A 13,212-nucleotide genomic window follows, 5' to 3' on the forward strand; every position below is an offset into this window, starting at 1 on the left:
GCCGGGCATGCCCGTGGTCGGCGCGTCCGTCCCCTTGCGCTCTAACCCTCTCCCCCTCTCCAGCAGCACAACGGCATGAAGCTGTCCATGAAAGGCTCCCACAGCCACGCCCAGGGCGGCGGCTACGGCTCCGTGGGCGGCGGAGGCGTGCGGCCCCCCGTGGGCAACCGGGGCCACCATCAGTACAACCGCACCGGCTGGAGGAGGAAAAAGCACGCGCACACGAGGGACAGCCTGCCCGTGAGTCTGAGCAGATAATGGCTCCTGCCTGCGTCCATCCCGGACCGCCCCCCGCCCGCCGTGGCTCTGCAGGGAACCGAGACCAGCGTCCAGCGTCCAGCGCCTCCGCCCGCCCGCCGCTGGTCCCTCTGCATGCTTCTCCGTGTGGTGGTCGCGTCCATCTTCCAGAACAGCTCCCCGTGCACATCTGTGAAGCCTTACCGCACCGGACGTGTGTGCGCGTGCCTGCGGCCTGGGCGTCCTCGCCGCCCCCGCCGGGTGCGGCCCGCAGCGCTTCCGGGCGCGGGGTCCTGGCCATCTCGCCGGGGTGGGCCAGGCCGGGGCCGCCGTTTTACTGCCCTCACGTCTTGTTTGAAACTTTGGAACTGTTTTTCTATGTAAATATTGAAAACTTATGATTTGTGCAATAACTCAGATATTTTTTATTTAATTTCATATTTTCACATAAGTTATATTTAAGGGAGGAGGGAATTTTTTTTTAAACGAGCTTAGATCCTTTCCCAAGTTGCATTTTCTAAGTTGGGTTCATCCTGTTGGCTGGTTGTCTGATGGCATCGAACACCGTGAGTCACCGAGGGGTCTGGGCCTTTCTTTCCTGTCTTTTCTTTTGGTCAGAGGTGAGGGAAGGGGTGGCATCCTCCGGGGTCCCTGAGGGCGGAGGCCCCGGGGCCGGGAGGAGCCCCCCCCCTCGTGGGGCCTCAGGCTGCGCGTCTGTTCTGACCAGGAGTTCTGATGTTTTGGTTCTTTTAAAACCAGACAACAAATCCAGCATCTGAAGTGCCAGAAGTAAATCTTTCTAAGGGGAGAAAAGGTGGTGAAATCTTCAAGCATCATGTGAACTTGGCAGCGCGGGAGGGCGGGGCCGCGGCGCGTGTGGGGGGCCGGGGGCGCCCAGTTTTAGGAATGTGGAGAAAGGAATTCCGTTGATTCCGTGGAGGAATCTGCATAGCAGTATGCATTCGTTCTGTTAAGAGCAAATATTCCCGAGGGCCCTCCGCCGCTCGCGGGGGCGTCTTCGCGCATCGCAGGAGAGCACAGCCCAGCGCGGGCCCAGGGCGTCCGAAGCATACCGGTATTCTATGCAAGTGTATTCTGCCACAACTACCACTGTCTTTGTTACCTTTTTCTGATCAACAATATATCATCCATCCTGCCTAACCCTGAGTTTTCGGAGCACTACAGTTGTCCTGGGAGTCGGTTCCATCTTGCAGGCCCGCTGACGCCCCATTTTCAGAAATGGGGGTGTGGCCCTGTTCAACACTACAGGTGGGTTGGTCTTGGAAGTCCACTGGTGGAGAACGTCACCCCGAGAGGCTGGAGGGCCTACGTGTGACCACCGGGCGGCCGCAGCGGCTCTCCCTGCGCCGGAGGCAGGGGGCGCCGGCCAGAGCAAGCCACGGGTCTGCTGCCCCGCGCGGGGCGGGGCCTGGCCGGGCTGTCTTCCACATGGCGTGTCGGGCTGTGTACCCCCCACGGGCACCCGGAGCCTCACGGAGTGGAGCAGCGCGCGGGTCTGCATTCGGGAGGTTAGCGTCATCCAAAATCCTTAACAACGTTTCCATCGTGAGCCTGTTGGCAAAGCGTCTGTATAAACACCGGTCCTCGGGCCTGGCCTGATCTCTCCATTAGCAATACGGACGGTGAGCCCACGCGGGAAAGCCGCCCGCCGCGGCGGTGGGCGTGCGTCTCAGAGCTTGTTCCTAGGCACAGGTACCATGTCCATTCCTGTCACGGTGAACCAAATGAATTGGCCTGGCTACCACTGTGGTTGTGCGCTGCAGGTTTAACCAAGTTAATCATGTTTCGATTTGTGTGTGTGTGTGTGTGGACAACAATGTGGAAGCTAAAATTGACATATTTTTATGTAAAGGTTTTTCTATTCTTTGATTTTTAATAAACTTTGAAAACCAGCTTTGTGCGTGAGCAGGTGCTTTTTTCGTTACGGAGGGTGGCTTTCGGGTGAGCCGCTTGGGTGTCATGAAGAAGCCGGCGCAGCTCTGTGCGCACATGGGTGGGTGCGGCGTGGTGGGGGCGTGGCTCCGGGCTTTGTGAGACCCCCGTGGTGAGAGCTCAAGCCCGGGCCTGTGCTTGAGGCGGCGGGGGGCCCCGCAGGGCGGTGCTGGGCCGGACACACTGCCGTGGAACGTCCCCGGCACCCGTGTGCACCTGCCAGCGGCCCGCGGGTGAGGACGTGCGGTGGGTGAGCAGGCTGCGTGGCCCCTCGGTGTGCAGCCGTTTCCAGCCGTGGTGCCCTAGGCTTCGCCGGGGCAGGCATGGTGCGCCACATCATTCCTGCCTCTTTCCGCAGACGGGTCGTTCTCATGACCCAGGACGGGCTCCAGTTCCGTATGTGACACTGGGTTTCATCGTTGGCGGGTGCTCTACCTCCCGAACCACGCCCCAGCCCCTTCTTACAAGGACCCTGCCTAGGGAAGGAAGGGCCCTGCACCCAGCGATGCTCGGCTCTTATGTGAGGAACGTGAGAGCGGCCAAGGTCGGGGTGCAGGTCCTCCTCACACGTGCGGCACGAGCCCCGGTGGCCGAGCACAGCTCCCCCCCCCCCCCACGCCCGCCCACAGCAGCCGTAGCGCGCCGAGGGGGCCGGGGTGTCGGCGCCCGAGTGCTCCTCGCAGCCAGTGCAGGGTCACGGAGGGACAGGGCGGCGAGGCCAGACCCCCTGGGGTCCGTGTACAGGTGGGGCTGCCGCCGCCCCACGGTGCCACCCCGGGCCCCTGTGGGCTCTCCTGCGGCCCGCGGAAGGCGCTGGGGCAGCCGGCAGGAGCGAGCTGCCGCCGTGGAACCGGCCCGTTGTCCAGGGACGGGGAGAGCGCCGCGCCGCAGCCCGGGGCCCTGCGCCCTCCTGTCCCCGCCGCGCGACGTCACCGGGCCGTCCCACTCCCCCGCCGCCATCCGCCCCCTCGGGGCCCAGGGTGGTCTCGGGGGTTCCGTGGCGTTGCCGGTGCCCTGCCTGGCCCCCGTGTGGGGTGCTGGGTGCAGCCCCCCGCTGGGATCCAGGCTCGCGCCCTGCCGAAGGACGGCTCGCGCCTCCTCCCCTGCTGTGGCCGAGGTGCTTCCCGCCCGCCCCGGAACCAGGGACGCAGCAGCAGCGTCCGGATGGCGCCATCTTTGCTTCAGGGGCTCCTGGGCAGGGAGAGAGCCAAGTGCTGTCTTGAGCGGGCCCCAGGCCGGGGGTGAGGGCCCCAGGGCCCCTCCAGGGCCCGTCCGCACAGCGAACCAGGTGAGCACGTGCCAGACCTGACACGCATGCGCAGGTTTGATGCGGAGGGACGCACGGCCCCAGCACGGAGGAGCAGCGCAGGATGTTTGCGTTCGGGGGAGAGGTAGGTGGGAAGCTGCCCCTGGGGGCTTAGCTTTGACCTCTCACTGCTCTCCCGTGCCACCCTTCCCTTCAGCGCGCTCTCCGTGCCCTGGGGGAGCCCCGGCCTGCCTGCCTTCCGCCCTTCCCGCCCCGTCCTGTCCCACCTGCTGCGAGGGGCAGGTCACTGTCATTTAATCTTAGTCATGTGACCATAGATGTGAGCACGGAGGACTGGAGGATCACTGGAAGAATGAGCTGGAAAGAGGACAACTGAAAGCGTCCGCGTACAGTCAGCCCGGGTGGTTTGCTTCCTGTACTGACGTAAGCGGACGGGGCGGGGCCGCCCGGCCGTCGTGGGCCGGCCTCCGTGTCTGCACTCCCCGGCCGCGGCTGGGCGGGGCCCCGCTGTGCCCCAGGAGCGCTTCAGGCCCGCGCCTGGATTGCGGGCTGAGCCCTGTGGCCCAGCAGCTCCCCACTCCCTGGGGACAACGGGGGGACTGGGTTTCCCCATGGTCCCAGGATGCTGGCGGTGCTCACTGCTGTGATGTGTGTGTGTGTGTGTGTGTGTGTGTGTGTGTGCGTGTGTTTGAGCTGCACTTCCACGTCCAGCCTCGTGCTGGTTAATTGGAGACGAGGCTCTGGAGGCGTTGTGTGCCCGGGCCGGCTCTGGCGTGGACTCTCCCGTGGCGGCCTGCTGGGTAGTTAGCACCGTGGGCCCGAGCCTGGTGGTTTTGCTTGTGGGTGACGGGGATCCGCACAGCGCACCTTTCCGTCGGGGAAGTGTGGGGCAGGGTGAAGCCCTCCCGGAGGCCTGGCTGCCTCGGGTGTCTGCAATGGCAGCGGAGGTGGATCCCGTGCCGGGGAGCACCCAGCACCCAGCGAGCCTCCGGAGTAATCGGCCTGAGTCCACGCCGGGGCCCTGCTCCCCTTTCTGTGCCTGTCTTGCTACAGGAGCGCCTCTTGCTTCCAGGTATTTATTTACCACAGCGTGAGCTGCAGCAGCCTGCGTCGGGTAGGATATCAGAGAAGAGGGTAGCCTCTTCTCTCCCATCCCACCTAAACTTCCGCGGCGGCTTCCTCCACTACCTGGTGGTCAGGACCTATCATGACATACGTGACCCATCCCAAGGGGGGGGGCACAGCCCCAAATCTGCCCCAAACGAGGGATTCCCCCAAAAGGAAGAAGGAGAAGGTCCGTAGTGAGTAGCCCTGGGCAGGGCTGGCCTCAGTGTCGCCGGCTGCTTTGGACACAGAAGGTGTTCAGCCCTTCTCTCCCCCTGCCTGGGGCTTTCAGCTCATTCTCACGGTGGGAACCGCCTGAGAGCCACTGGGCACGGGAGGAACTCAGGGGTGCCAGTAGGGAGGGCCTGAGCCCCTGTCCTCCCCAGGGACCCCGTCCTCCCTCCCGTTTCCCCTGGCCCCCTGCGCTGGCCCCCACGCGGCGCGAGGTGGTTTGGCTGAGCGCCCCGCCCCTTGTGCTCAGGGGGGTTCTGAACCCTCCGACAGCGCCCTGGCCGCCTCTGTGCCTAAGGAAGCAGGACTTCTGTTAGACCTTCACGTTTTCCCCATTTACCTCCCTTACCCCCAGACGGTGAGCACGCGTGTCTGTTCCACACAACACTGGGCCAGATACTTAGACGCTGCGGGTAGAACTTCCGTGCCCGCTGGCTGCTCGCTCCTGTTCTTCTAGGCCAAAGAACATGGTGAGGAAATCAACAGCACCGTTTAGGGAGCAAAAATTAGTTTACGTGGAGGCCCCGGGGTGGGGGACTCGCCTGTAATGCCTGTTGCTGGGAAGGCTCTTCCAGAAGTTCTCCAGGACATGCCCAGAATGCCCTTCCCTGCGGGTGGAGAAGGGACTGGGGGCCCTTGGATCTGGAGGCTGGACGCATGAGGCCCCCAGGCTCCTCGCTGTCTGGGGCTTCAGGGCACTGTCTCCATCGGGTCTCCGCAGCCCCCGCAGGGGACCCCCACAGCTCAGTCCTTGGGACAGAGGAAAGTGCTGGAACCTCAGAGGCCCCTGTCCCTGGGGGGAGGGAGGTGGCAGCCAGGGGAGAAGGTCTTGGGCCTGTGGTGGGGGGAGGGAGGCCCCTCGGGGCCTGGGTGGGAAGGGCACCGTGGGCGCTGGCCCGTTTCAGGGATTAGAGTTATGATCACGGTAGAGGAGAGCAGCACTTTGACGAGCTGTCTATATATGGAATGGACGCTGGGACTGAATGGGCGTTTTGTCAGCGGAAAAAACCCAAACCCGCTTTCCTCGCTCTCCACGCGTCCGCAGTGTCTGCCCCCCCTTTGCCGGTGGCTTCTCGGGCGGGGGTACACTCGGGCAGGCCGCTGTGCTGCCGTCGCGTTGGGAGACATGACTGAGTCACGAAGTCGCCGGTCTCTCAGTTTCTCTCCCACCAGTCCTGCCGTGCCTTGCTCAGTCGGGGGGGCCCAGGACTGGGAGAAGAGGTGAAAGCTTCCCCCCTCCACTCCCACCCACGGGAGAGGGCGGAGCACCTGCAGAACACCGAGGCGGAGCAGCCGACACAGGTGCCGGGAGATGATGGCCCCGCCCCCGGGGGATGGCGCAGGGTGGACGGAGGATGGGGAAGGGGTAGCACGGCCTGTAGTAGGGTGACTTCGGGAGGGGCGAGGTGGGGCCCACGAGAAGCCTGGACAAGGCTGGCTCGAGGGGCTCCGGGGCTGTGGGCTGCGGGCAGGGCGAGGGGCTGGGGCCTGCTGGGGATGTTACAGGCAGGACGTGAGGAGCCAGGCTACAAATCTTGGTGTAAAGTTCGAGTGCGTGAGAGCTTGACCTGGTGGTGTGGTTGTCACTACTGCGTGCCGCTCTCATGCGTGCATGTGTCCCTTCATGTGCACAAAGGCATATCAGTGTGCATGCGCGTTCACACGCACACACGCACAAGCATGTATGTGTGCATACACACAGGCAGTACACATGCGCATACACACATGTGCACGTGTGTATGTGCACACACATGACTGCGATCATGTATACACATGCATGCATATCTGCATGTGCGCGCACGTGTGCATGTGCACATATACCTGTGCATGTGTGTATGCATGGTTGCTATTGGTCATGTGTGTACTTAGGCATGTGAGTGCATGTGTGTATTGTGCACACACGTGCATATGGGTAGATGCATGGTGTTCATGTGTGCGTATATGCAGGTGTGCATACACAGGTGTGCACATATGTGGGCCCATGCACAGTGCACAGGTGTGCATATGTGAGTATGTGTCCAAATAGGCGTGAGCGCAGATGCACATATGGTTTTGGACGTGTGAGCATGTAGACACGGCCACGTGTGTGTGCACACGCATGCAAACATGCATGGAGGTGCCTGTGCACATGTGTGTGCCCACAGGTGTGCTCAAGCGCACACATTTAGGAAAGTCACGGAGGACCTGCGGCTGCCCAGCGAGACCCGGCCGACCTGGAAAGCGGCAGCCGCACCTTTTCTCTCCCAGCTTGGCCTTTCTGTGTGGCCTTGGCCTTTTCCTCCCAGACAGAGGACGGGGTCGGTGGCCGTCGCGGTGTGAGGATGGCACCCGCCCCCTTGGTTGGGTCAGGAGGCATCGCCTTCCCTGTTTGCTTCGTGAATCCCGAGGTCACTCGTTGGACGCACGGCTGGGGCTCTCCTAGGAACTGTTGTCCAGGAGACCCAGCAGGGACTTGGGACGGGACATCGGCGAGGACTGCGGCCTGTCACAGACGCTCTTCTCGCGAGAAGCCAGGCGGGACGCCGGCCGTCCCGACGTGGGTTTCCTGGACGGCTTCTCACCGCGGGCTTGCTTGAGTCACGTGCCGTCTCCGGGACCAATCCCCGCTGCGTCCAGAAGCGTTGGGGACGTGGCTCCATGTAGCTTCTGGGAATGTTGGCACAGGGAGAGTTGACTCATCGGTGCCAGATCTCCAATGCCAAAGCACAGTAACGGATCCGTTCAAACCTGTTCTCTACTTGTGAATGAGCGAGTGGGTGAATTCCTGGGGTATAAGGCTCCGAGCTCCCCCATCCACCCCATGTTGGTCTGTAACTTGGCAGGGCCCTTGCTGGGCACACAGCGCGTTCCTCTCCCCTTCCCTTCCCTGCTTCTTCCAGCTCCTCCTCCTCGTCCTCCTCCTCATCCTCCTCCTCGTCCTCCTCCTCCTCCTTCCTCCCATGCCTGTCATTCCCGTTCCTCTTTCTACTCTCCTTCTTCCTTCGCCTTGCGTCTCTTCCTCTTCCCGATTACTGCTGCCTCACCCCCTTCCTGTCAGAGAGGGATCTCTTCCTGCTTCTCCTCCTCCTGTTCTTCAATGGAAAAAAAGAATATATATTTTCATTTTGCCAGTCCTGGGGCTTGAACTCAGGGCCTGAGCGCTGTCCCTGGCTTCCTTTTTGCTCAAGGCTAGCACTCTGCCACTTGAGCCACAGCACCACTTCTGGTTGTTTTCTGTATATGTGGCGCTGGGGAATTGAACCCAGGGCTTCAAGTACACAAGGCAAGCACTCTACCACTAGGCCATATTCCCAGCCCGGTATGTTTTTGTTTTTGTTTTTAAATCACATTTGTAGATATTTTAATTTAGAGTACAAGCCTGAAGTCATAGCCTGAAAGCCAAATCCAGCCACCTCTCTGATTTTCTAAAAAAAAAAAAAAAGTTTTATTTGAATAAATCTGTATTCATTTATTTGCATATGGTCCATGACTACTTTGACCACAACAGCAGAACTGAATAGTTGTGAAAGAGGCTAGAAGGCCCACGGAGCTTCAAGTTTTTATTGTCTGGCCATTTTCTGAACTCTGATCATTGCCTTGCTCTATGGCTCAAAGGATGGTGCGGGGGGGGGGGGGCAGGCGGAGGTAAACAAGTTCATTTGGCCCATTTTTCCATTTCCACTGACCTTATATGTAAGAAGTAGGGATAGTTTTTCTTTGCCTGATGCATCGCCAACAAAATATGGAAGTGATATGTGGAAGTGTATTAGAAAAGAGACTTTTACCCACTTCCCCATAAAGCTACTCGTGTGTGTGTGTGTGTGTGTGTGTGTGTGTGTGTCTGTGCGTGTGTGCGTGCATTGGTTGTACCTATTTCAGATCCAGTTGACAGGTTCTGTAGACATTGGCCAGAAGACTCACAGGAACCAGGTTTGGCTTTTCTGGAGAGCAGGTCTGGGCTTGGCCATGCTTTGTGTGGGGCACAGCACCCGGCCCACCGCTGACTGACTACCATGGCAGATGGGTTTACTCAGGGGCCGTGGGAAGAGTGGTTGGGGTGTCAGTGCCAGGCACGGAAGGGGACCTGAAGACATGCATGAGGTCAAGTGTCGGAACTTGGGCTGATGACAGGGAGGAGCTGGGACCAGACAGCGGCCGCCGGTGCTCTGTGAGATTCATATGGGGCATGTTTTGTAGTTGTGGGCACAAAGATCTGCCTTGAAAACCTCTCCCACTGAGCTATGTGTGTGTGTGCACGCACGTGAGTATGAACATCAGTATTGGAGCTCAAACTCTAGGCCTAGGAACTGTGTTTTAGGTTATTTTGCTCAAGGCTGGCACTCTACCACTTGGGCCACAACTCCATTTCCGGTTTTTTTGGTGGTTAGTTGGAGAGGAGAGTCACGTGGACTTTCCTTCCTGGGCTGGCTTTGAATGGTGATCCTCAGATCCCTTGTGTAGGCAGGACTATAGGCATGAGCTAATGGTGCTCAGGTATTATTCACTACTGAAATAAAAAAAGTCCGTAATTTGGCAGTGTGGGTTGCCATAAAGCCTTTTCTTTTCATCATTTAAATATAGATCTTAGTATAATCTTATCAATGATTCGCTGATCTTTTTTGAATACAGATACTACTTCATGTACCTATATTTTAACAAGTTATTACCCATTGGTTTCTCTATAGGTTGTATTGCCTCAATTTGTATATAAATAGAATCTATATCTTAATTGCCGTGACAAATCACAAATCCTGGAAAAGAAATATGATTCATTTGTACAAAATCAGCAATTGCCATCCAATCTTGTGCGCATTTTTAAGTGTAAGTTGGCTTAGAGACATGCATAGATTAAATATATAAAATTCAAGCAGTAAAGGCTTGCTTTCAAAAGGCATATAACATAGTTTAGAATTTAATGAGAAATGTCTCCCTGTTTCTAACCAAGTAGAACGGATGGTAGTCTTTTGAACACCCCATAAGTTAAGGCTACCTCATCAGGCAGCTGTGTGGTTTCTGACTGTCGAATCCTTTAGAGATGGTGTTTACCGATGGTCTTTCGCCCTACCCTCACTGGGAAGATGAGTTCCGACCGTCTCTGACTGGAATGGATGTGTGAGGCCGGCATAGTTGGTAAGGAAAGAGAATTTTATGTGTCTGTCGGGGTGGCGGGGGCGGGGGTGGGATGGAGGTGGAGAAGGGTTTGAAATTCCCGCCCATGGCAATGGTGTGAGTGGTGACTCGTTAATCAAGGGCCTGTCTCTATTTCTCCGGGTCACAGCAGTCATGACACCAGTGACAAAGGACGCTGGTTTTCCAGGTCGTCGAGCAGCCGCTCTCCGTGAAGACTCCACGCCTCGCGTGATGAACAGTCTGTCCTCTGAGGCCGGTGTGTGGGTGAAGAGCTGGCTGCCACAGAGGCGCAGGCTGACATTCGTCTTGTGCTGGGTGGTGGATCCTTCCTGTATCCCCCCTCCGGGGTAGCGGCTCCTGAATGCAAGGACGTGCGCCAGAACCGGAGGTGGCGGGCGGAGCTCTTGGGGTGTGGCTGGAAAGGCTTGGGTCGTGTCCTCCTAGAGTGTGTCCGGAGGCCTCGACCGGGCTCCCTGCCCAGGCGACGTCTCCACATCTGCCGTCCGGATGTTCTCAGGTGCACCCGGTGACTGGCGAGCGGGCCACCTGCGGGCCCGGTGACTCGGACTCAGGGAGGAGTGCGCCGGGCAAACAAAGATGGCGTCCTGGAGGGAGGCGTCTGGGGGCCAAGCCCGGCCCAGGTCCTCGGCCCCCGAGCCCTGCTGACCCCTGGATGTCAGGCTTGCTGCGTCCGGGAGGGCGAGTGAATCCTCCCCGCGTGGGGCCCGTGACTGCCGTTCTAGAGAGTGGATGTCACGTCCCACGCGGGCACCGGCGCGGCCCTGCGGTTTCAACCTGAGGGGCCTCGCAGAGGGACGGCGTCCGGGCGCGCGTCCCGTGCTCACGGGCTGCTGGGCACCGCTTGGTGCCAGCCTGCCCACCTCGGACGAGTCTCCTTTGCCACCTGCCTGCCTCCTCCCCTCGCTGAAGCGCACGCACCCGCCCTCCTGGCACACCCGCACACCCGCGGGGTGCCCTGCCGCCGAGCCCCCTGGGTGCAGCGGAAGCGGAAGGCGAAGGCGGTGGGGTGGGCGTGGCCCGGCGGGCCCCTGGTGCCTGCCGCGCGTGGCACTCGGGAGCCCGGGCACGCCTCTGCCGTCTCAGCTGAGATCCGGGCTCAATTTATCCCCTTCCTGTTGGGGTCCATCTTCCCCCTAGATGGAAGGGGCCTGAGGCACCTCCCCCAGCTGGGGAATGCAGCCCTTCCATCCTCCCTACATTGGAATCTGGAGAAACCGGTCCGATAAGAGACCCCCGACTTAGCTGGCAGCCAGCCTGGCGCCTACCAGCTCAGAGTGACGTAGCCCCTTGGAGGTCAAGTGACCAGCCCCTTGGAGGTCACCTGACAGCTCATGGCCTATGGGAATCCTGGCCAACCCCCCTTCCCCTGATCATCTACCCTTGCCCCTCTCTCAATAAAGTTAGTTCGCTCTCAGAGGCTGACCCGTGGTCTATGTCCGTTGCTTCCAGAGTAGGATAGCGGTCACATTACCACGCGGGTCGCGCGCCCGCCAGGACGGAGACATCCCCACGTCTCACCCCGACAAACCTGCAGGCCGAGGGTTGGAGTAGAAGGCGATGCGAGGATAATAAGAGAGAAAGAAATGAGCACTTGAGCCGGAGCAGAGAGAGCAGTCCCCACAGAGTGGCGCCCAACGTGGGGCTCGAATCCACGCAAGAAAGCCCGGCTCCCGACCGGCCCTGACGGAAACAGGTTGGAAATCCTGAGACGCGCGATCCTCCCACCCCAGGTAAGAGGATGGGACAAGTCCAGAATCGGCGAAACAATTCGCCCCCTAAGATCCTAAAGTTCACCCTCCAAAACGCGGGGATTAATATCTCAGAGCCCTGCGCCATACAAATTTGGGAGGAATTGACCCACAGGGTCCCGTGGCTAACTGGAGCCAACCCACTCTCATGGGAAACTTGGGACCAACTAGAGCGGGATTTAACACCACAATGGGGAAAACTCCCACTGCGAGCCATTAAGACTCTCAAGGCTTGCCTCTCTTGGGACCCGGGCGGGGAACCCCTGGATTCAGGAAAAGGTAGCCGGAGGGAATTTTGATCTGGAGCGGGCCCCATGCCCTACTCCGCGAGAAGCCCTGGGACCAAATCTCGTTCGGTACCCAGGAATCCAAAGCCGAGGCTGGCAGGAGAGGAGCAGAGCAGCCGCAGGCTTGCTACCCCTCCCCCATGTGAGGCTCAGCTTGAATCTATACGTATGCAGATTTCGGCAGCCCTGAGCCGCTTTTCTGCGGCGGCGGTGCCCCGCAGCAAAAAAAAAAAAAAAGACCGGCCTGGCCACTTTTAAATTCAGAGGCCTTGAAACTACAGATTTTCATGAATCCAGGAGGATGGTTCTTGAGAGAGGCAGGCCAAACGCGCCCTGGACAAAACATCTGCTTTACGGCCTGACTTTCAGATTCCCCACCAACCAAGGCAATAAACAGCCTAAAGCCCCTTGCTGGGCAGTCCCTATTGCCAGAGACAGTAATCATGATATTTGAAAAAAGTTCCGATTCTTAATTGATACAGGAGCAGATCGGACTATATGCATTTAATTGGACAACATTATTATTGGATCAGTAGATGCCCAAGTACTAGATTTGGCCTATAGCAAGGCCCAAACACTCCTTCAAAGAGGAGGGCTGCATATAGCCAGTGACAAGGTTCAGAAAGCATACCCCTTCAAGATCTTGGGGGCAGAGCTTAAACTAGACTCTGTATGCCCACTCAAGCCCCAGTTATCCTTCCAGGCAACTTATACTCTGGTGGAGATGCAAAGACTGTTAGGTGAAATTAATTGGCTAAGATCCTGGCTTCAACTGCCTACAGAGGAGTTACTACCGCTCCATGACTCTTTGAAGGGCAAAGCGCCCACTGATGTTATTACAATAACTCCATCACTCCAAACAGCCTTCCAGAAAATCCAATTGGCCTTAAATAAGGCACAGCTGGCACGCTACAAGCCTAAGTGCCCACTTTGCCTTTGGATCCTCCCCGGATCCGAACTCTCTTCAGCTGCAATTACGCAATCAGGCGAGCCCCTTCAGTGGGTGCACGCATCAGTGGGAGGAGCTCCCAGAGTTTATTCCCAGTTAGACCAGCTAGCTGACTTGGTAATTAAGGGCAGGGATACTTCCCTGAGACATTATGGAAGAGATCCTGACGTGCTAACTATTCCCTACCGGTTGTCAGATTTTGAATGGGTCAGGAGAAATAATTCACGTGTGGCTAGTGCCCTGGAGGGCTTTATGGGTAAGATAGATTGCCACTATGGCACTTCAAGATGGGTGACCTCATTTTCC

The 13,212-nt window shown here is 58.7% G+C and overlaps 1 protein-coding gene across 1 annotated transcript in view; it reads left to right on the forward strand.

Annotated features, from left to right (window-relative positions):
- Positions 1–2,150, forward strand: part of Tent4a (terminal nucleotidyltransferase 4A) — a 36,782-nt gene extending 34,632 nt beyond the window's left edge. Inside the window, 1 exon segment of the mRNA XM_048368288.1 lies at positions 64–2,150. Within this exon segment, the coding sequence (XP_048224245.1) occupies positions 64–258 (195 nt within the window). The 3' untranslated portion in view covers positions 259–2,150.
- The last annotated feature ends 11,062 nt before the right edge of the window (positions 2,151–13,212 follow it).

Source organism: Perognathus longimembris, chromosome 19 (assembly GCF_023159225.1).
Source record: "Perognathus longimembris pacificus isolate PPM17 chromosome 19, ASM2315922v1, whole genome shotgun sequence".
Classification (NCBI taxonomy): Eukaryota; Metazoa; Chordata; class Mammalia; order Rodentia; family Heteromyidae; genus Perognathus; species Perognathus longimembris.